Source organism: Pseudophryne corroboree, chromosome 5 (genome assembly GCF_028390025.1).
Source record: "Pseudophryne corroboree isolate aPseCor3 chromosome 5, aPseCor3.hap2, whole genome shotgun sequence".
Lineage (NCBI taxonomy): Eukaryota > Metazoa > Chordata > Amphibia > Anura > Myobatrachidae > Pseudophryne > Pseudophryne corroboree.
Window position 1 is genome coordinate 139,863,866 of NC_086448.1, and position 23,824 is coordinate 139,887,689.

Genomic DNA, 23,824 nt, shown 5'->3' on the forward strand with positions numbered 1-23,824 from the left:
ATCCATGGGTCATTGCCAGGCGACCGCCGCAGCATTTGATTAGGCAGTCTTTAACCCTGTCAGTGCCTTAGTTAATTTTGACCATCTTTTCAGGCAGCACTATCTGCCAGTTAGGGCGGTAATCGCATGCAGCAATAATGCCCTAAATGTGGGTACCACATGTGCAATAGAGATGTCGAGGGGGAACAAGGCAAGGACGCCATGTTCCAGAAGCCTTTCGCGTGCACAGTGTACTCTGGCACAGGGTCAGAGTGTACTACGCCACAGCATGGAAGGGGCCCACATGAAGCCTGCACAGGGGCCCTCTCCTCTCTTAAACCACCCATGACTGGCGTAAATTCTTTCATAGATTTGTTAAAAGCTTTTCTATTGTATTTGCCCCAGCACTCATCAAGAAGACAGGATAATTGCTCAACTGAATCTTTTGTCTTCCAGGCTTCCTCTTCCTCGTTCCTTTTAAACTGATCTATACTATTACAGGGTTCTTTTGACATATTATAACCTGGACACACCCTATTTGACCACTTACTATCAATCTGCTCAATACAGGTTACTGCTGAGGGTCGTCTTTCGCCCACCCCTGTGCTAGAGCACACTTATCCAGCAGTCTCATGACTGATAACCAGCATTGCTTCTTTCTTCTCACTCTAACCTGTGAGTTACTGCTGTCTGGGGTCCTATTTATTGTTTAGCTAGCATACTGTATTACTACTCATATACAGCCAGAAAGGTGTAATGTGCATTAGTCATGCTTATGGTTACAATGGTGTCAGCAATCTTCCTTCATGCTGAGTAACTACTTTGATTACTTCTCAATGCTATGAGATCTGCACTACTTTTTAGATTTATACACTGCAATGAAAAACACAAAAATATAATAAATGAATCCATGTTATATAAATAGAATATAACATAAAAATATTACTTTGTAAAAAAAATGTAAAAAGTTTCCAAATATTCCACACAAACCATGGTTCCATCGACAGTAATTTATTTAACACTTTTTGACCTGCAGGAAATCTTTCCCAGGTTGCCTGTGTCATACCACCAATGTTTTCTTAGCAGTGATGGCGATTTAACATATGTGACATAACAATATCCTATGACTGTTATTATGTGTATTGGGCATTATCATTATTTTTTTTTGTATAGTATTGTATGCTGTTTCCTACAGCTCTATGTATCTTTTAATGATTCACAATAATGCAGTATCTTAATATATGTGCTGCCCATTTCACATTTTAGGGAGCCAAATCTATGTGGCTTCTCTTCCAGCAACAAACCATAAAAGGTTCAGAGATGTTCCTTTTTGTTCTTTGTGTGTGAATATATTAAGGGGGAGGTTTTTCAAATATTGGAGAGAGATAAAGTAGAGATGTTTCTCATAACAACCGATCACTTCTGTCTTTTTTTACTGACACAGGGGGCGATTTTCAGGATAATTCGCAAGCGCCATCCGGGAAAGATGCAATAGCATTATGATTGACAGGTGGCGGGCGCCTTGGGGTGGTGACGCGCATTGGGGGGAGGGCAGCAGGAAACACAGGCATGTCATGGTCATTTTCGGGGCCGATCGATGATGTCGCCTGCGTTTCCTGCGATTTGAAACATTCCAGCATTGCATCTGCCTATGCAGCCATGCTTCGTAAACAGGGGTCAATCTCTATTTCAGGTTTTTGAAATGCGATCGCAATTGAATTAGGATCACAGTGCAAGGTGGTGCCATACATGCTTGGCGGCCTTGCCCTGTGCTGGGCGGCCCCCAGCATGTGATTTTAGTAGTCGCAGATTTTGCAAAAATCTCAAAATCTGCAACCAACTCTGAATAACCCCCACAGTCTGTAAGATGACACTTTGAAGCATGTTGGTTGGCACTTTATCTTTCTCCAAGATTTGATAAATCTCCCCCTTATGTTTTAAACATGGAAAGCATCTCCTGACATTCCACCTATTGCAGACTTTTCAATATTCAAAAATTCAGTGCATTTGGGGAACTCAGCAACAAATAATTTGCCAGCATTTTTGGTTGTAATTAAAAAAAAAATGTTTAATTAGTAAATAGGATATATTAAGTATTTGATCCATGGATTTAAGGTTATTTGGCAGCCGTCTCACCTCAGATTCTTTTAGCCCAGTAGTTACCAAACTTTTCTGAATCACAGTCCCTAGAGTATCAACATTTGTTCACGGCTAGGGTGCCACAACACCCACTTTGGGAACCACTGTTTAAGCCCATTCAGAAAAGGTGGAGTTAGATTATGTTCAATCTATTTTTGTTAGCTTGCTATGCAATTGTGTGTGCAGTATTGCCAAATAATGAATTCTATCTCTTACAGTGATTACTATGAGGTCTGCATGCCAGCTCATGGATTCATTCATGTTCTGTCCTTAACAAACAATATTACACAATTCAAGCAAATTGTTGGCAAGCAGAAAATAGCTGGGAATATAGATAACCCAGAATGTGCCTTTGATGCTATGCTGCAGGCAGCGGTTTGTCATGTGAGTATGTATTATTACCTTTGATGTTTGTAAAAAATTACCTTAACATGTTACTACTGCTGCTGTACATGACTGTGCTAGAGTTGCATATCTATACATGTTCCAGATCAGTGGAGCAGGTTAGGTACCACTGGTTGGATAAAAATATGTGGGCCAAATTCATCACCCAGAGTGTATCATAGACAGACAGCGTGTTTTCACGTACAGCAATCTCATAGGGGTATTGACAATAGGTCCCTGCCTGAACAACCTACAGCCTACAGTAGTCATTGTGACCTGACACAGACCATTGATGACACGACGGAGACTCTGACAACCTTTGCAGAGAAATAGGGTGGCTATAGTAAGTCACGTAACACATGTGCTGACATCTCAGCACTATAGTGATTCTGAGAGCGGCTTATCAACACACAAACCTTATTACACTGTCATGGGTGGGGTACAGCAGGAGCTACATTGCAAAATAAGGGAAGGTGCCATTGTAATGAGCCACAGAATAGAGCCAAGAAATATAAACATCTGTTATTGGAGGAATGAAAATCATTTCCTTGTCTGAATCCATGTTTGTGTTTCTGGACAGGAGCAGGATATATCAAAGTCATTCTTGCTGGGTGTGAGCAGTGCAGACGTGTGATAATAGTGTAATGGAGGGATGTGCTTTTGTGGCATATATTAAATTATGGTAGCATCTAGTTACCCTTCGTGGAGAGGACCTTTCCCATAAGCCCCTGGGTCCATGTCACCAACTATTTGGAATAGTAACCTGTGGCGAGTGAAGCGAGCCCGCGAGGGTACAATTGTGCGTAAATTATACAAAATAATCTCAAACAAATGGAGAATGGATAAAAGATTAAGGTGCTGTAAGGGCGGAAGTTCTCTTCTGCCCTCTTGTGCTGTCATTTCCTGGTCCTGATCACGAAGGGAACATAGACACAACCCATTGATTACACAAAGGAGAGGGGAGATTTATCAAAGCTTGTGTAGAGATAAAGTACTAACCAGTCAGCATCTGTCATTTTTCAGGCTGTGTTTGAAAAATTATAGAAGCTGATTGGTTGGTACTACATCTCTCTTTCTACTTTATCTCTCTCTCCAATCTTTTATAAATCTTCTCCTAATACCACAGAATGTCTAGTTACTATTACTATTAGGTGTACCACTTAATGGCAGCAGTGTACCTATTGTTAGTAAAGAAATGCCTAAGGTAGCAAGAGTGGATTGGTTCCAGGACAGTTAAATTAGATTAAAACAGTGGCCTTTAGTGTTAAACCCCTTGAACATATGTATGAAATAGAACATAAACCACTTAAGGGCTGAGGGCTGTCCAGTTAAACTTATCCAGTGACATACAACTAATTTAACATCTAAAATAAAGACTCAGAGACTTGAATTTGGCAGAAAAACTTGACGGCTATTTATTTATAAGTAGTAACCTAATATAACTAATAAAGCAGAGTAAAGAAATTAAGAGTATGGTGGCAAGAAAGAATGGCAGTAACAGTCAACCCCGATGCTCTTTACAGACCCAGCCAAGTAAACAACACTAAAACACCAAACAAAGGTATCCACTCAACCTTCACTTGACTAATCACCCGTCCGGGTGGTGAGGCTGCCCCCATTAAGGTGATCCAGCAGATGTTATAACAGTCATCGAAGGTTAGCGCACCCAAACCAATTAGCAAACTCAACCAACAACAGGTAATAATCCACCACCGTAACCGTCGACCATCTCAAAACAATCCACCATCATCATAGTAAAAAACCAAAGGTAGGGAGGGAAAAGCTTCTAGAAAAGAGGCTGACCTAACTGCCAGATCCCTAATACAAATCAGGGACAACCCCTACCCTCTACATCCATAGGCCACTAAACACTGGTGCTTTCCCAGGTCCGCCCCCAGCCTGAAGGGTTTAACCATCTCCTGTCCTATTCTGTCCTTTTGCTCTACTTCTGTCCACAGTGGAAGTCCACAGCTACTTGCAATATTGGGACACATTGGGATACGCCTAGACCATGATCCCTATGACACATTTTATTGTGCATGCTCTGATACATTCTGGCTATTCTGAGGGCCTATAGGTTAGAAACTTACTATTGTGTAATAAGCTGGCACCCATGTTATAGGATAAAGTACCTGTGAATAAGCTTCTGGTTTCTGAATTCTGAGTTGGGGATGAGAGAGTGGCAAAGTGACACTGCAGCCAATAGCATTCTACAGAGAGATGATTACAATTTCATATTTTATGTTCCATATCTTGTTATACAGCTGGGGGACCGAACGGGAGCTGTCCTGCATTCTCTCAGTCCAGCACAGCCACCTACCAGTGGTTCAGAGACTGGAAGGAGGCTGTTCAGTTTCAGAGCCATGAGAGATATTTATCACAGTTCTATGATGCAGAGTTGTTTATTTCATCAATAAAATCTGAAAACATGGCCCTTCCAAAAGGCTTGTAGTTGATCTTTTGACTTTCTTTGTCCCATCTTCTGTAGTGATTTTACTGTTGTTGTTCAGCTGTACATTTAACCACTGTGTTACTTCTTGTAATGTCCATACTGTAGCTGTTTCATTGCTACAATTAGAGATACATTGCTATATTGTTTCCTATTTTATAGCTGTCATAGTAAACATAGAGAACTTGATTGTAATAAATACTATATTTTCATAGTCTTTTTGTGCAGGTGTGTATATATACATATTTAGTTTCCGCATAACCAGCTTTGTAATGTTTTTCTATTTTTGTTTCAGAAAGATATTGGCTGGAGAAAAGGAGCAAAACGTTTTATTATTTTAATGACAGATCAAACTTCTCATTTAGCACTTGACAGTAAATTAGCAGGAATAGTCACTCCGAATGATGGCAATTGCCATCTCAAAGACAATGTTTACACCAGAGCTACAGATATGGTAAGGATGCATTACAGAGGAAATACAGTATGAGCTTCTAACAAGTGTTCTTTATTGTTATCTTGTCACAGTGCGGTGCGATTGCCTTATCTACTCACTGCCTGCTGCAATCATATCGAATAAGCATCAAGCAATTACATAGATGGCAATTAATGCATACTAGTCTAGTCTATACACCCAAAATATCCTGGAAACTCCCACATTTGGGGTAATTTCCTGCTGTGCCATAGCACAAATAATGACATTGCACGGTGGTGGGTAGGGTCACAATGACGTTATTCGAGGTGCCACACTCCTGAAGCTCCTACTTGGAATCCCCCTTGATGTGCAGTACAGGATCAGCTTTGGACCCACTGTGTGCCTTGATTGACCGTATGCTAATGAACCCAGAGTTTCTATAACATGCAGTGGTCTGTAGAGTAGCAGCAATGGGCAGAAACTGATTGAATGAAGGCTTTCTTTGCAAAGTACAAAGGGGGCAATTCAGACCTGATTGCAGTGTCACTGACCTAGGTTGGGGGTGTTGTGAACTCGGGGGTTCTCCCGATGGTAGGGGAGAGGAACCACAGTTGAGTCGGAACAGGGATGGCTTGATATAGGTCTCCCTCATACAGGACTCTGACAGTAAAGCTTGGTGAAAATATTTAAGAACTTTATTGCAGGAAGGGAGCAACACAATGTCACATAGCAGAAAAGGAACGTATGGGGGGAATGTCCAGGCCTATAGGAGAACTTGTAAGCAATGTTAAAGATTCCAGGAAAAGAAGTACTTGTGAGTGTTGGTACAAGATAATAGTGACTGAAGAACTTGTGAGTGATGTTTTTAAAGATACTGATGATTTGAAGAACTGGTGAACGGTGGTTAAAGACTCTGATGATTTGAAACACTTGTGAGCGGTGGTTAAAGACACTGATGATTTGTATGACTTGAGAGCGGTGACTAAAGATACTGATGATTTATAGAACTTGAGAGTGGTGGTTAAAGACACTGATGATTTGTATGACTTGAGAGCGGTGATTAAAGACACTGTAGAACTTGAGAACGGTGGTTAAAGACACTGATGATTTGTATGACTTGAGAGCGATGATTAAAGACACTGTAGAACTTGGGAGCGGTGGTTAAAGACACTGGTAACTTGCAAAACTTGGGAGCGGTGGTTAAAGACACCGGTAACTTGCAAAACTTGGGAGCGGTGGTTAAAGACACTGGTAACTTGCAAAACTTGGGAGCGGTGGTTAAAGACACTGGTAACTTGCAAAACTTGGGAGCGGTGGTTAAAGACACTGGTAACTTGCAAAACTTGGGAGCGGTGGTTAAAGACACTGGTAACTTGCAAAACTTGGGAGCGGTGGTTAAAGACACTGATGACTTGTAGAATTTGAGAACGGTGTTTAAAGACACTGATGACTTGTAGAACTTGAGAGCGGTGTTTAAAGACACTGATGACTTGTAGAACTTGAGAGCGGTGTTTAAAGACACTGATGACTTGTAGAACTTGAGAGCGGCGTTTAGCCCGCAGCCCACGCTGACTCCAAGAAGCACTGGTGACTGGATTGCAGAGGAACACACCAGCCGCTGTATACGCTGGAACTGTGCAGCAACTGGCACCTGGAAGTGCCGGAGACACTGGGGTACGACTGCAGAGAGATTCGCCGGGAACAAGAGCACTGGCATCCACTTCAGGGGAAAAGACGATACTCAGGCGCCGAGGCTCTGCCCGGCGTCTGCCTTTGAATCTCCCGCCCCCGCTGGATTGGCGGAACAGTCTGATGACGTCACCTGCTCCCCGCCCACGTGATGCCGGGTGTCATGGCGGCGCCCCTGCCCCGGGGAAACGCCGGGAGCCGCGCCAGCCAGACGCCGGAGCCCGTGGACCATCGAAGGCGGAGGTCGCAACACAGACCAGCAGGCACGCAGGGGTAAGCGCGGTGAACGCCGCCTATAGCGTGTGACAGTACCCCCTCCTCCAGGAGTGGCCCCCGGACACTTTACAGGTTTTGTTGGATGTCTGGAATGGAAAACCGCACCAGTCGGGGAGCCATAACTTCAGTAGCCTTGACCCAGCTCCTCTCCTCGGGGCCAAAACCTTTCCACTCCACCAAATACTGTAGATTCTTGTGAAGATAACGAGAGTCAAGAATAGCTTTGATTTCAAAGTCCGTTCCAGCTTCAGACTCTGCAGAGGTTGGCCTCGGGGACTTTAAATGGAACCAGTTTAAAATAAGGGGGCAAAGGAGAGAGACATGAAAGGTGTTTGGTATGCGGAGGTGGGAAGGCAATACCAATTTGCAGACAACCGGGTTCAGGACTTGTAACACGGGGTAAGGATCAATAAACTTTGGGGCGAACTTCATAGTGGGCACCCTTAACCGGAGGTTGCGGGTGGAAAGCCATACCCTATCACCAACCTTGTATTGGGGAGCTGCTCCGCGCTTCCTATCCGCAAAGAACTTATAGCGGCCGGAGACTCTCTTGAGATTAGCATGAACTCGACTCCAAATTTGGCTGAAGTGCCGAAGAGTAGAGGCTACAGCAGGAACATCCTCCGGAGGACAAATGGGTAATTCAGGAAATTGAGGATGGAACCCATAATTAATGAAAAATGGGGACTCACCAGTCGAAGAGTGGTACAGATGATTATGGGCAAACTCGGCCCATGGCAACAGTTCCACCCAATCATCTTGCGAGGAAGAAAGATAAACACGGAGAAAAGTCTCTAAATCTTGATTGACGCGTTCAGTTTGCCCATTGGTTTGTGGATGGTAAGCGGATGAAAACTTGAGTTTTATTTGTAAGGCCGTACAGAGAGCTCTCCAGAATCTTGCAGTGAATTGTACTCCCTGGTCAGAGACGATTTCCTGAGGTAAGCCGTGCAGGCGGAAATGTTCTCGGATAAATAACAAAGAAAACTTGGGAGCTGATGGTAACCCGGTCAAAGGTACACAATATGCCATCTTAGAGAAATGGTCGATAATTACCCAGACAGTATTGTGACCCTTGGAGAGGGGCAATTCGGTGACAAAGTCCACAGAGATATGGGTCCAAGGCCTCTGAGGAATGGACAGTGGATGCAACAACCCCACAGGAGGCAAACGAAGAATTTTGTGCTGAGCATACTGAGGACATGAGTTGACATAATCTTGAATATCCTTCTTCATAGTGTCCCACCAGTAAGACCTTCGTAGAAACTCCCACATCTTTTGAACTCCAGGATGACCGGAAAACTTGGAAATATGAGCCCACTGCAACAACCTTGGTCGAAATTTAGCTGGCACAGACATTTTCCCAGGAGGAGGACCCAGAGCGGTGGGAGCCGCTGACATAGAAACTGGACTGAGAATCAAAGCCTTCTTAATGGAATTCTCCTCATCCGAAGCTGTTAAGGAACGGGATAAAGCATCAGCCTTGGTGTTAAAAGTCCCAGCCCGGTACTTAATAACAAACGAAAACCGAGTAAAGAAGAGCGCCCATCTAGCTTGATGGGGATTCAAGCACTGGGCCGTCTTGAGGTACAGCAAATTCTTATGATCAGTGAAAATTGTAATTAGGTGTTTAGCACCTTCCAAAAGATATCTCCATTCCTCCAAGGCAGATTTTATTGCCAAAAGCTCTTTGTCTCCAATGGTGTAATTCTGTTCCGCAGGAGAGAATTTGCGAGAATGGAAACCACATGGATGTAACTTCCCATCTGGAGCATACTGCGAAAGCACGGCACCTATGCCTACCGTGGAATCATCAACTTCCAAAAAGAATGGTTTTGAAAAATTTGGTTGTTGAAGTACTGGAGCGGACATAAAGGCTGCCTTTAACTGAGCGAACGCTGCTACAGCTTCGGAAGACCAATGACTTGGGTCAGAACTCTTCTTGGTTAGGGCAGTAATAGGTGCCACGATGGTAGAGAATCCCTTTATGAATTTCTGGTAGTAATTTGCAAAACCCAGAAATCGTTGTACCGCTTTCAAGGAAAGAGGCTGAGTCCAGTCCCGGATGGCAGTGAGTTTCTCTGGATCCATACGAAGCTCCGTGCCCGAAATGATGTAACCAAGAAATGGAATAGAAGGAACCTCAAAAGTACATTTGGAAATCTTGCCATAAAGATGATTCTCTCGCAATCGAAGAAGTACCTCTTTGACCTGTATTCTGTGCTCTGTGAGATTTTTAGAAAATATCAGAATGTCATCCAAATATACCACTACACTTAGGTATAGCATATCCCGAAAGACTTCGTTAATGAATCCCTGGAAGACGGCAGGGGCGTTGCTGAGGCCAAACGGCATTACCAGATACTCGTAATGCCCGTCCCTGGTATTGAAGGCCGTCTTCCATTCGTCCCCCTGTCGGATACGTATCAAATTATAAACTCCCCTTAAATCAAGCTTGGTGAAAACTCGGGCTCCGCGAACTCTATCAAAAAGCTCCGTAATGAGCGGCAAAGGATGCTTATTCTTAATGGTGACATCCTTTAGACCACGATAGTCAATACATGGTCTCAGCCCTCCGTCCTTCTTCTTCACAAAAAAGAAACCCGCCCCCGCCGAGGAGGTAGAGGGGCGGATGAATCCTTTCTGCAGATTAGACTTGATATAGTCCGACATAGCTTGGGTCTCGGCAATGATAAGGGATAAGTGCGACCCCGAGGTGGCATTTCCCCCGGAATGAGCTCAATGGGGCAGTCCCAGGGTCTATGCGGTGGTAGCTGATCGTCCGCTTGCTCCGAGAACACGTCAGAAAACTCCTGATAGGCCTCCGGAATGAGCCCTTCATCTGACATGTAAGATACACGGAGCGGATAGACAGGGGTGAGACAATTTGAATGACAAAAAGAACTCCAAGATGTTATTTGTGTCGAACTCCAGTCGATGTGAGGGTTGTGAAGTTTAAGCCAAGGAAGTCCAAGAACCTGATCGTGGGGCATCTCCCGAATCACTTGGAACTCCAGGTGTTCTTGATGCAGAGCTCCCACTTGCAGTTTGATTGGTACTGTACAACTTGAAATCAGACCGTTAGAAATTTGGGTCCCATTGATAGCAGTCAACGTAATAGGTCGTTCGACCGACCGTAGCTGAAAACCCAGATCCTGGGCACAGGAAAGGGAAATAAAATTCCCTGCAGCCTCTGAGTCCAGCAGAGCCTTAACGGGTTTGGCTATTGACTCGGAGAACAGAGACACGGAGAGTAAACAGTCCACTGGCGGAGAAGGTTTAGAAGAAACCCCTAGCTCGACTCCTCCGGAACAAGCTAGGACTGCCCGTTTCCCGGGCAAGACTTGCAAAACTTGAGAAAGTGATCCGCGGCTCCAAAGTAGAGGCAGAGTCTACCCTGACGACGACGCTGACATTCTTCTGGGGACAGCCGAGATCGATTAATCTGCATGGGTTCATCAGGACTTGGAATAACCGTTTGCTTAGAAGGAAGAGATCGGACCCTTGATCGATCTGACCGACTACGTTCGCCACCTCGTTCCTGCATGCGAAGATCCACCTTTACACAGAGCGAGATCAACTGTTCTAAAGAATCCGGCAAATCTCTAGTGACCAACTCGTCCTTTAGACGATCGGAGAGCCCGTTCCAAAAGGCAGCCCGAAGGGCATCATTATTCCAGCGCAGTTCTCAGGCTATGGTCTGAAAATTAATTACATACTGTCCAACTGAACGAGAGCCTTGTCGGACACAAAGCAAGTCTGCAGAGGCAGCGGTCGTCCTGCCGGGCTCATCAAAGATCCTCCGGAATGATGTAATGAAATTGGTGTAACTAGAAACCAATGGATCAGATCGCTCCCATAGCGGAGACACCCAATCCAACGCTGAACCCTCGAGCAAAGAAATAATGTATGCCACCTTGGACCGATCAGTAGGGAAGTTATGTGAAAGAAGTTCAAAATGTACCTCGCACTGTTTGAGAAAACCACAGCAATTCTTTGGATTCCCATTATAGTGAGAAGGAGTAGGGAGCTGAAGGCGTGACCTGGTTCCAGAGGAGGATGGAACATTACTAGAGACAACCACTGGAGCGGGTACTACTGAAGCCAGAGAAGTCTGAATTTGATCCAGCCGGTCAGATAATTCCTGGAGATAATGCATCACCTGGCCCTGTGCTGCTTCCTGACTTTGTACTCGAGAAATCAAGTCCTGGATGCTACTTGCCTCTAGGCTCCGATCCCCTGGGTCCATGAGGCCTAAGTATACTGTCACTGACCTAGGTTGGGGGTGTTGTGAACTCGGGGGTTCTCCCGATGGTAGGGGAGAGGAACCACAGTTGGGTCGGAACAGGGATGGCTTGATATAGGTCTCCCTCATACAGGACTCTGACAGTAAAGCTTGGTGAAAATATTTAAGAACTTTATTGCAGGAAGGGAGCAACACAATGTCACATAGCAGAAAAGGAACGTATGGGGGGAATGTCCAGGCCTATAGGAGAACTTGTAAGCAATGTTAAAGATTCCAGGAAAAGAAGTACTTGTGAGTGTTGGTACAAGATAATAGTGACTGAAGAACTTGTGAGTGATGTTTTTAAAGATACTGATGATTTGAAGAACTAGTGAACGGTGGTTAAAGACTCTGATGATTTGAAACACTTGTGAGCGGTGGTTAAAGACACTGATGATTTGTATGACTTGAGAGCGGTGACTAAAGATACTGATGGTTTATAGAACTTGAGAGCGGTGGTTAAAGACACTGATGATTTGTATGACTTGAGAGCAATGATTAAAGACACTGTAGAACTTGGGAGCGGTGGTTAAAGACACTGGTAACTTGCAAAACTTGGGAGCGGTGGTTAAAGACACTGGTAACTTGCAAAACTTGGGAGCGGTGGTTAAAGACACTGGTAACTTGCAAAACTTGGGAGCGGTGGTTAAAGACACTGATGACTTGTAGAATTTGAGAACGGTGTTTAAAGACACTGATGATTTGTAGAACTTGAGAGCGGTGTTTAAAGACACTGATGACTTGTAGAACTTGAGAGCGGTGTTTAAAGACACTGATGACTTGTAGAACTTGAGAGCGGCGTTTAGCCCGCAGCCCACGCTGACTCCAAGAAGCACTGGTGACTGGATTGCAGAGGAACACACCAGCCGCTGTATACGCTGGAACTGTGCAGCAACTGGCACCTGGAAGTGCCGGAGACACTGGGGTACGACTGCAGAGAGATTCGCCGGGAACAAGAGCACTGGCATCCACTTCAGGGGAAAAGACGATACTCAGGCGCCGATGCTCTGCCCGGCGTCTGCCTTCGAATCTCCCGCCCCCGCTGGATTGGCGGAACAGTCTGATGACGTCACCTGCTCCCCGCCCACGTGATGCCGGGTGTCATGGTTGCGCCCCTACCCCAGGGAACCGCCGGGAGCCGCGCCAGCCAGACGCCGGAGCCCGTGGAACATCGAAGGCGGAGGCCGCAACACAGACCAGCAGGCACGCAGGGGTAAGCGCGGTGAACGCCGCCTATGGCGTGTGACATGCAGCAGCAAATTTGTTAGCTAATGGACAAAACCATGTGCACTGGAGGGGGGTGGGGCAGATATAACATGTGCAGAGAGAGTTAAGGTGGGTACACACTGGAAGATATATCTGCCGATCAATTAATCTGCAGATATATCTATAGACGGATCAGGCAGTGTGTTGAGCATACACACTGGCCGATCCGTCGGGGACTGACATCATGAACTGGGCGGGCGTGTACACACGCCCGCCCAGTTCAGCTGTCAATCACCGCCGGCCGCCACAACATGTGTACGGGCGGTCGGATGAAAACGGGGCTGTTATCGGGTATTTTGCTTCCCCTGCCGAAGGCAGTGAAGCAAAATCCCCGATAAGCGGCATCACGCGCCGACTTATTGGGGATAATCAGATAGCCTCCGGCGGCGATACTTTACACCCGCAATCGTTGCGGGTAATTGAATATCCCCCATAGATTGTAAGCTTGTGAGCAGGGCCTTCCTACCTCTATGACTGTTTGTTATTACCCAGTTTTGTTATATCAGCCAGGACTTGTAAAAGGACTTGTTACCGGCCAAGCTTATTAAATAGCCCGACCGTTGCACCTGAAGAAACATCGGGGTTTTTACTCCCGATGTCTCTTCCGGGCCAAATTGAATATCCCCCTAAGTAAGCAAACTCATTTGAGCTGCATTTTGCGCTTGCAATTTCTATGACAGTTCCATCCAGCTCTGCGTGATCCCCCAAATGTGCTTTGCAAGTGAGGTACTTGTGTATTGTGCACAGATTACTGGTAGTGAATTGCGATATTGCCTTTCAGTATCTTTCCAGTGTTTGGGTAAATGCTGGATTGTTTTCTTTGCTGCAACACAACCTTATATTGTTCAGTTTCTCTTTGAGGCATTTGGATCACGGGTATAATGTGGATGTATGACACAGCTTCTCATAATCTGCAACTGCTCGCTTCCAATTTCACTATTTCTGATGTTTGATAAACATATAATAGGAGAGAGTCCCCAGACTTTAGTGTGTAATAAATTAAAAGCACTTTATTTCCGTTTCCCAGAACTACAACGACCTCACTCACATGCAGACGAGACTAGATAGGCTTCTCTATACAAATCACTAGACTGCGTTTCCTACACACTTTATAACCTCCATGGCAAGGATGTAATAAAGTCAGAGTTCGGGGCAGTCATGTACAAGGCTAAAACATGCCATGTACATGATTGCCCCTTTAAAAAATCATCTGAGTTTGGCCGCCATACCTGGACTTCATTACATCCCGCCCCATAGCGGCCCATGTCAGCTCACACTTAATTATTTACTTAGCACCAGCATATTACGTGCCGTTACCCGATATGTGTGTGTGTGTGCGTATATATATGTACATATATAGATATAATATATATTTATATATATATATATATATATATACACACACACACACACACACACACACACACACACACACACACACATATATATATATATATATATTAGTGATGTGCACCGGAAATTTTTCGGGTTTTGTGTTTTGGTTTTGGATTCGGTTCCGAGACCGTGTTTTGGATTCGGACGCGTTTTGGCAAAACCTCCCTGAAATTTTTTTGTCGGATTCGGGTGTGTTTTGGATTCGGTGTTTTTTTTACAAAAAACCCTCAAAAACAGCTTAAATCATAGAATTTGGGGGTCATTTTGATCCCATAGTATTATTAACCTCAATAACCATAATTTCCACTCATTTTCAGTCTATTCTGAACACCTCACACCTCACTATATTATTTTTAGTCCTAAAATTTGCACCAAGGTCGCTGGATGACTAAGCTAAGCCACCCAAGTGGCCGACACAAACACCTGGCCCATCTAGGAGTGGCACTGCAGTGTCAGACAGGATGGCACTTCAAAAAAATAGTCCCCAAACAGCACATGATGCAAAGAAAAAAAGAGGCGCAATGAGGTAGCTGTGTGACTAAGCTAAGCGACCCAAGTGGCCGACACAACCACCTGGCCCATCTAGGAGTGGCACTGCAGTGTCAGACAGGATAGCACTTCAAAAAAATAGTCCCCAAACAGCACATGATGCAAAGAAAAAAAGAGGCGCAATGAGGTAGCTGTGTGACTAAGCTAAGCGACCCAAGTGGCCGACACAAACACCTGGCCCATCTAGGAGGGGCACTGCAGTGTCAGACAGGATGGCACTTCAAAAAAATAGTCCCCAAACAGCACATGATGCAAAGAAAAAAAGAGGCGCAATGAGGTAGCTGTGTGACTAAGCTAAGCAACCCAAGTGGCCGACACAACCACCTGGCCCATCTAGGAGTCGCACTGCAGTGTCAGACAGGATGGCACTTCAAAAAAATAGTCCCCAAACAGCACATGATGCAAAGAAAAAAAGAGGCGCAATGAGGTAGCTGTGTGACTAAGCTAAGCGACCCAAGTGGCCGACACAAACACCTGGCCCATCTAGGAGTGGCACTGCAGTGTCAGACAGGATGGCAGATTTATAAAATAGTCCCCAAACAGCACATGATGCAAAGAAAAATTAAAGAAAAAAGAGGTGCAAGATGGAATTGTCCTTGGGCCCTCCCACCCACCCTTATGTTGTATAAACAGGACATGCACATTTAAACAAACCCATCATTTAAGCAACAAGGTCTGCCACACGACTGTGACTGAAATGACTGGTTGGTTTGGCACCCACCAAAAAAGAAGCAATCAATCTCTCCTTGCACAAACTGGCTCTATATACTGGTGGTCAGCAAACTGTGCAAAACTGAAATGCACCACAGGTATGGATGGATACTAGTATACTTGACGACACAGAGGTAGGTAGAGCAGTGGCCTACTGTACCGTACTGCTATATATTATATACTGGTGGACAGCAAACTGTGCAAAACTGAAATGCACCACAGGTATGGATGGATACTAGTATACTTGACGACACAGAAGTAGGTAGAGCAGTGGCCTACTGTACCGTACTGCTATATATTATATACTGGTGGACAGCAAACTGTGCAAAACTGAAATGCACCACAGGTATGGATGGATACTAGTATACTTGACGACACAGAGATAGGTAGAGCAGTGGCCTACTGTACCGTACTGCTATATAGTATATATTGGTGGTCAGCAAACTGTGCAAAACTGAAATGCACCATAGGTATGGATGGATAGTATACTTGACGACACAGAGGTAGGTAGAGCAGTGAACTACTGTACCGTACTGCTATATATATATAGTTATACTGGTGGTCAGCAAACTGTGCAAAACTGAAATGCACCACAGGTATGGATGGATAGTATACTTGACGACACAGAGGTAGGTACAGCAGTGGACTATTGTACCGTACTGCTATATATATATAGTTATACTGGTGGTCAGCAAAATTCTGCACTGTCCTCCTACTAAATACTACAATGCAGCACAGATATGGAGCATTTTTCAGGCAGAGAACGTATAATACTGGTGGTCACTGGTCAGCAAAACTCTGCACTGTCCTCCTACTTTATAATACTGCTGGTCCCCAGTCCCCACAATAAAGCAATTAGCACACTGAGCACAGATATTTGCAGCAAACTGAGCACAGTCAGATATGGAGCATTTTTTCAGGCAGAGAACGTAGATATTTGCACTTGCAGCACACTGAGCACAGATATTTGCAGCACACTGAGCACAGATATTTGCAGCACAATTTGCAGCCTACTGAACATAGAAACTGAGAGGACACCAGCCACGTCCTCTCACGATCATCTCCAATGCACTAGTGAAAAATGGTGGCGATGCGCGGCTCCTTATATAGAATACGAATCTCGCGAGAATCCGACCGCGTGATGATGACGTTCGGGCGCGCTCGGGTTAACCGAGCAAGGCGGAAGGATCCGAGTCTGCCTCGGACCCATGTAAAATGGGTGAAGTTCGGGGGGGTTCGGATCCCGAGGATCCGAACCCGCTCATCACTAATATATATACACACACACATATACATATATATATATATATATATACACACACACACACACAAAACCAGAGGGCGCTGCTGTGAAGTTATTCTAGTGCAATATTAGAATATTATATCATATATATATATATATATATATATATATATTCTATTTTATCAATGGCACCCAGGCAGATGTATTAATACGAGTGAGTGCCGAGCCACAAGATATCTGTCTATCTATCTATCTATCTATCTATCTATCTATCTATCTATCTATCTATCTATCCTTTCCCTCCCTACCTCTGTCCTGTTCTCTCCCCATTGGCATCCATCTCCTCTCCATTACCGTCATGCGTCCTACCCACTCTATTTCCTACCCCTACCCTGTTCCTGGCGCAGTGGTCCCCAGGGTTCTGTTAGGTTGGTCTATCCAGGCTGTCCCGCTGCTCTAGTGGGAGCTAATGGGGGCGCCGCAGATCCCATTGCGCATGACATAGCCGAGACAGCTTAGGGCATTATATAATATATATTTTTTTTTTCCCCACATATCCATGCACATGTTATAATATGTTATCAAAATGCACAAATTGCTTCTAATAAGTGTGGTTACTTGTTTTTTATTTGTTTATCCCTATGTTACTATAATTTGCATTATTATTTTCATATACCGAATACACAGTTTTGATAGAAAAATAGATTATCATTTTAATCTTTAGTAGTTACTATAACCTTATTTCTTAACAGGAGAACCCATCACTAGGCTTGCTTGGAGAAAAGTTAGTAGAGAACCATGTGTATGGGATCTTCGCTGTAAAGCAAAGTTCATTTAATTGGTACAAGGTAATGCCGTTTTATAGACAATGTTTTTCCAGTGTATCAGTTGATTTTTACTTCTGGATAACATTTGGAATCTCACTTTCCTAGGATCTCTTACCACTGCTGCCAGGGACAGCTGCCAAGGAACTGGACGCCGAGGCATCTAATATTAATAAGGTGGTGGTAGAGGCCTATCAGGTCAGTTTTGTCAACAGACAGTTATTTATCACGATTTATCACAATTTCTGTGTAATCATTACTCGTTGTTTAATGTTCATTTAGTCTTAACTAATGCGCTTTCCTCCTGACATAGGGGGATGTATCAAAACTTGGAGAGAGATAAAATGGAGAGAGTTAAAGCATCAACCAATCAACTCCTAACCATCATTTTTCAAATACAATCAGTAAAATGACAGAAGCTGGTCGGTTAGTACTTTATCTCTCTCCGCTTTATCTCTCTCTCCAGGTTTTGATAAATCTCTTTCCACGTTATCTCTCTCCAAGTTCACCTGCTCATTTCCATCTTCTGTGATTCTGCTCACACTCTAAGTATAGTCTGACATTATGAAGACCAATGCCATATTTAAGTGGGGGATCAGAGCATAGCCAGATTAAGGGGGGGTCGCAGAGTCATACTGTACCCCAGGCCCCCCTTTGTTAGGTGGCCCCCCAGCCAGAGTACACTGACATCGCTAGCTTGCCCTCCCATGCAGTAGCAGAACCAGACAGCCAGAATGCAAGCAGGACAGTATGCATTGTAAGCAGAGTATCAGGTTTTATGAGCTACCGATTGAGCCTTCCGACCAGAGGAAAGATAGGAGGGTGGAGAGAGCTGTAAGTGACACAGGAATCCCAGCATCTCCTCGTGCCTAACAGGGTGACTGAGTCCTGTGTAATCTGTTATTTAATGAGGGTCTAGAGAGAGACACACACATACAGAGTCCTCATGAGTCCTGTACCAGTGTGTAAGTAGTAGAGAGGATGCTGCTGCTGCTATTCTTGCATGGGATAATATAAATTATAGATTTTTTTTTCTATGTGTATTCTAAGGTTGTTTAAGTTGTCTTTGTTCCACCACATGAAAATTTTATAAAATAGTTGTCATTCAATTAGGTGGCACTATAAACAGTACCCAGGCATTATTAAACTATTAGTTTTAATCTAACATACCCCATTGGGTTAAATTTAATATACACAATCCATACATCCTAACATGACCCAGTTCTGGGGGATAACATGCTGTCTTAAGTTATGACTGCAATCACCTGTGTTGAAACACCTTTCTTATCTAAAAAAATAGTTCACAGGTGACTCAATTCATATATTAAGAGGGTAGTCAAGATAGAGAGCATTTTGTCCCACCTGGAATGGGTCATTTTGGGAGGTATGCACAATTTAAAATACACTTCCCGCCTTTCACCGGGGGAGGGGGGGGGGGCTTGTCTTAAGTGCCGTGGGCACCCCCAAGGATTAATCCGGCCCTGCCAGGGTTACCGTAAGAAGAGGGTGATGGTACAGTTGTAGCAATCATGAAACTATTTTTTAATGTCGTAATGTAAAAATTACAGTACAATTTTTATTTGTGTATTGTTCTCGTTAAACGTCACACCATTGATGTTTTACTGGCAGGACCAGGTTTTACCACATGGCTTGCTGTTAAGTCATTGTGCATTTCTCATGATATTGTGAGAAACGCATTTTATACCGAATGACAGATGCTTTGGTTAATAATGATGACAATTTTAAGTGAGTAATTTGACAGCTTGAGTGGTCTGAGCAGAAGGAAATATGCTTGCTGAAAAATATAGCGGGGGGGGTCTGTCAGACCACAGCTGCTGGACTGTTTGATAAATAAAATATATCTGTTATTTATTAACATTTACTTATATAGTGAACCCCCTTCCAGGGACTATACTAAAACAGTAAAACCACAATGATACACAATATTTTAATACTTTTTCATTAAATATATGACTTCCCAAACATTTGTTCACCACTTTATTAAATTCAAAATATTTAGTATTGTTTTCGTCTCTTGATCTGGTCATTGTTGAGCTAACAGACTGCAAATGCCTTTATATCTGTCTTACAAATGGCTGGTCTTGTTGTGCGCAGGTGACCGGTACAAGGTAATACAATGCTATGTAAGCACTGTAGAACAGGCCATATTCACTCTTTGTTAGCTGACGGGAATATAGTAAATTTCCCCTCTAACAAATGTCATTCTGCTGTTTGTAAAGTCCGTTTTTCCATACAGCTAGTGAATATAGTTTACAGAGCACTCTTTGTGCAAAGGAAACAATTCATCTATTCAGACAAACCCAGACAAATAAGCCATTCATTCTACAACAGAAAGAAGACATGGATGTTTTTGTAAATAAAATTCAGAGTGAACTTTGATGTGTTCTTCCAGGCACTTCTCTCAGAAATGAAGATTCAAGTGGATAATCCCACCAAGGGTATTTATGTAAATATTACGTCTCTATGTCCGGATGGAAGCAGACATTCTGGAATCGAAGGATGCCATAATGTAAAGAGTAATGACAAGGTACAGATTCTGGAATCTCCTCTGCAGCTGTGGACATCAATTATATCTGAGATGTTTGCACGGTCATGAATAAATGTGTTTCTTACTGTATCTGATCAGTCACTTATCCTCAATCAGTTCATCTATTCGCTTTCCTATAGTATAATAACGATTTTCCCATTTCAGCCATGATAGTAGCACAGTACAAAATACACAGCCGTCAATGTGCAAGGCCCCCTTATTCTTACTTGTCCACTTTTTCAAGTGTAGGTTGAAGAGGCAAGTAAGGGGGCATGGCAGTGCCCCGTCTCATATTAAAAAATTCCCCATTCAGATGGAATTGTGTCATCCCCTCTTTACCTCAGTGTGGAAGTTAGCGGGATTTGGAAGACCCTGGTAGACCAGGAGAACTCCTGAAAATTTGGGTGTTCCAGATAGTCCATGAGAGTAGGCAAGTATTCCCTGGTCTGACATACTGTATGTCTCTATGGTCCTGTGTACCCCATGCGGTGTGATCACACTATGAGACTTCCCAGTTCCCTCACCTGGGATTCTCCCCCCATATATCTGGTACCTGAATCCAGGTGTCCATGGGTTGATTCAGATTAGTACATAAAACCAATGGTTTACCTGCTAGCTAGAGATGATGTTGGAAACCGAACACACCTGAACTTTGAGCATCTGAGTAAAGCCGAATCCCAGCTCAAATCATTTTTGGGTGTTCCAGTAAGTCAGGTCTTCCCTTGAGTCTGGAACTCGGATTTAGAAACTGAATCTGGGGTTTTGGATTACATGTAAGACCCTCCCTCATGTCAGGTGCTATTCAGGAGAGTGTATGATCAGGTGAGCAAAATTGACTGAAATTATTGTAATGTGTTATTGATGTTAGTAATACTATAGGAACAAAATTAGAACCACGGTATATGATTTCAGCTGTTTTTATCAATTTTAAGAGAAACCCAGATCCAAAACCAAACCGAAAACACTTGAGGGTGGTTTTTGAAAAAACAAAACATTACAACGATTTTGAACTAAAGCCCCAATGGTGGGGAACTGTGCATGTGTAGCGCCTGTGCTGCGTAATCACTCTATGTCAATCATGCTGTATCATTTGGCGGGTGGCAACGGGGACTCTCCTACAAATCGAGGGCGTGCCATCCCTGTTTTGTACGCGTATTGAGCCCAGGGTCTGCATCTTCGGATGCAGACTTCCTGGCCCCTACAGAGTAGTTCCACTGGTAGTGGCACCCTTCATCATTCATACATCGCTCCTATATCATGCATTTTATTTTGCAGCCGTATAGGGGTGCATGTGAAAATGCGTTATGCAAGCCTATTGCATGTACGGGATTTGTGCACACTGCACACCATCTTTTTGATGAAAGTGACGTTTTCATTTTCACATCCGCATTTTACTTATTGACACTAGACAGAATTTGCTGAATATATGGTGATTTCATGTTATGGACTATGGCAGAGTTTTCCAAACTCTGTCTTTACAGTCCAGGTTTTAAGGATATCCATGCTTGAGCACAGGTGACTTAATTACTACCTCAGTCAATTTGATTTAACCATCTGGATTCTTGGATGTCCTTAAAACCTGGACTGTAATGGTGGAGTTTGGGGAACTCTGGACTATGGCATACAAAGATGGACAGTATTAACCATTTGCCTGGCATGGCTGCTTACGACCACACCAGGCAGTGAGTTATCTGATCTGGTTGCAAACGATGTGACCAGTAAGATACAGTGTGGGCGGCTGCAGGAAGAGAATCTTCCCGCAGCTGCTGCTCCCAGAGGGACCTCCCGACCTGCATCCTCCCCCAGCATCTGCCATGCTGCAGATCATTGATGACCGGTCAGCAGGGAATTCCCACCCGGCGGCTGCAGACATAAGCAGCCGTTGGAGAAATGTAAATTAAATTTGTACCTGGTAACTGCTCAGAAAATCAGTGTCACAATATTCCAGGCTAGGGTATTAGGAACAATGTATTAGGGTTGATTTAGGGGTTAGTATATTGCTTAGGGATTGCTTAGGTGTTAGGGAATTAGGGATAGGATATTAGGGTTTGTTTAGTGGTGTAGATTAAGATATTAGATGTATTGTAAGTTCTTGTGATCAGTCAAGACTGTGATCACGTGTTTGGCTCCCTCCAACCTGTGTCTTCAGTCCTAGAAGGCCCATTTGGTAGCTTGAAGCTACCAGTTGCTGACATTGTAATTGGCCTTTGCAGATGAGAATTTCTGGGAAGAAGGCATAAGGGTGCAGCTTATTGTCGTCCGAGTCCTGCTGAGAAAGGACAGCCCCAATACCGACTTCTGAGGCATCCAAATTGGGGTTAGGATGACGGTGTACCAGGGCAAAACAAAAACCTGCTTTCATTTCTCAAAAGCTTCCAAGGCCTGAATAGTCCAGTTTACTGTATCTGCTTCCTTCTTGGTTAAGGCGGTAATAGGAGCAGCCAAAACTGACAATCCACAAATAAACTGCCTATAATAATAATAATTAGCAAAACCCAGGTATCGCTGGATGGCCTTTAAATTGGTGGGTAAGACCCAATAAAGAATTGCTTAGAGCTTGCTGGGGTCTATTGAAAACCCATAGCACAGAAAGGATGTCTTCTCTACTTCAAACTGAGGGGAGGTTTGTAATGTGTGAGGGGGTCAGTGTGCTTTATAAGGGGAGATTGTAAGCTATGAAGGGTCAGTAAATGCTGCAAGGGGGGACAGGGAGGTATGAGAGGGTCAGTGTGTGCTATGAGGAGGTTGTAAGCTGTGAAGGGGGCGGTGAAAGTTGCAAGGGTGGGTAGAGAGCTATAAAGGAAATGAGCTGTGAGCATGTCAGTGTGTGCTATGAGGTGGATTGTAAATTCTGAGAGGGCCAGTGTGTATAGCACACACTGGCCCTCTCAGAATTTACAATGGGGGTGTATGCTATGAAGGAGCAGTGTGTGCTATGAGGCGTGTCGTAAGCTGTGAGGGGGCGGTGAAAGCTGCAAGGGGGACAGTGAGCTATGAGGGAAGTGAGCCGTGAGCAGGTCAGTGTGCTTTGATGAGATAATAAGCTGTGAAGGGGGCAGTGAGTTTGTGCTCATTGTCATCTCAGGAGATTACACATTTAATTTGTGTTTCCTGTGTCCAGTTTTTTTCTTTTGCACAGTGGTGGTGGGGGGACCAAGCATATATTTGCACCTGGGCCCACCATTATCTAGTTCTGCCACTAGATTGCACAGCTGCTACAGCCATTAAGTCAGTGTCTTTGGCAGTATTACACAAGTGCCTGACCAGGGGTGTGTGTGGGGGTTTATGGTATTATACCCTGGAAATTGTCTTTTTAAACACCCCTAAAACACACTTGACAAATATGAGCTGTTTCTTCTCTCACACCAGTCGTTCATCAGTATACAGTATAATTAGGGTTTGCGATATAGATAGTCTGTAAATGTTGGAAATATTTAAAAGTTATTTAGCAGAGAGAATTTTTGTTTTCCAAATATTGTCATTGGCCGTCTGAGGAACTGAAATAAAATATTATTCACATGTAGCAGTAGAACAGGGACACCAATTGGCTACATTACCTTGAAAAATCAGAAAAGTTGAAATAATAAAGAAATATTTTGGCACACAAATATTGTATTGTGTACATAGTGATAGGACCCCACTTGCCTACTCGCCCGTAATGTCCTGGAGACTCTC

The 23,824-nt window shown here is 43.9% G+C and overlaps 1 protein-coding gene across 1 annotated transcript in view; it reads left to right on the plus strand.

Annotated features, from left to right (window-relative positions):
* The window catches only part of ITGB8 (integrin subunit beta 8), a 243,159-nt gene that overhangs the window by 171,291 nt on the left and 48,044 nt on the right, over positions 1-23,824 (plus strand). The window contains exons 5-9 of the mRNA XM_063921754.1: positions 2,337-2,502; positions 5,247-5,405; positions 17,530-17,625; positions 17,710-17,799; positions 20,015-20,149. Coding sequence (XP_063777824.1) covers positions 2,337-2,502; positions 5,247-5,405; positions 17,530-17,625; positions 17,710-17,799; positions 20,015-20,149 — 646 coding nt within the window. The remainder of the gene's footprint in view (positions 1-2,336; positions 2,503-5,246; positions 5,406-17,529; positions 17,626-17,709; positions 17,800-20,014; positions 20,150-23,824) is intronic.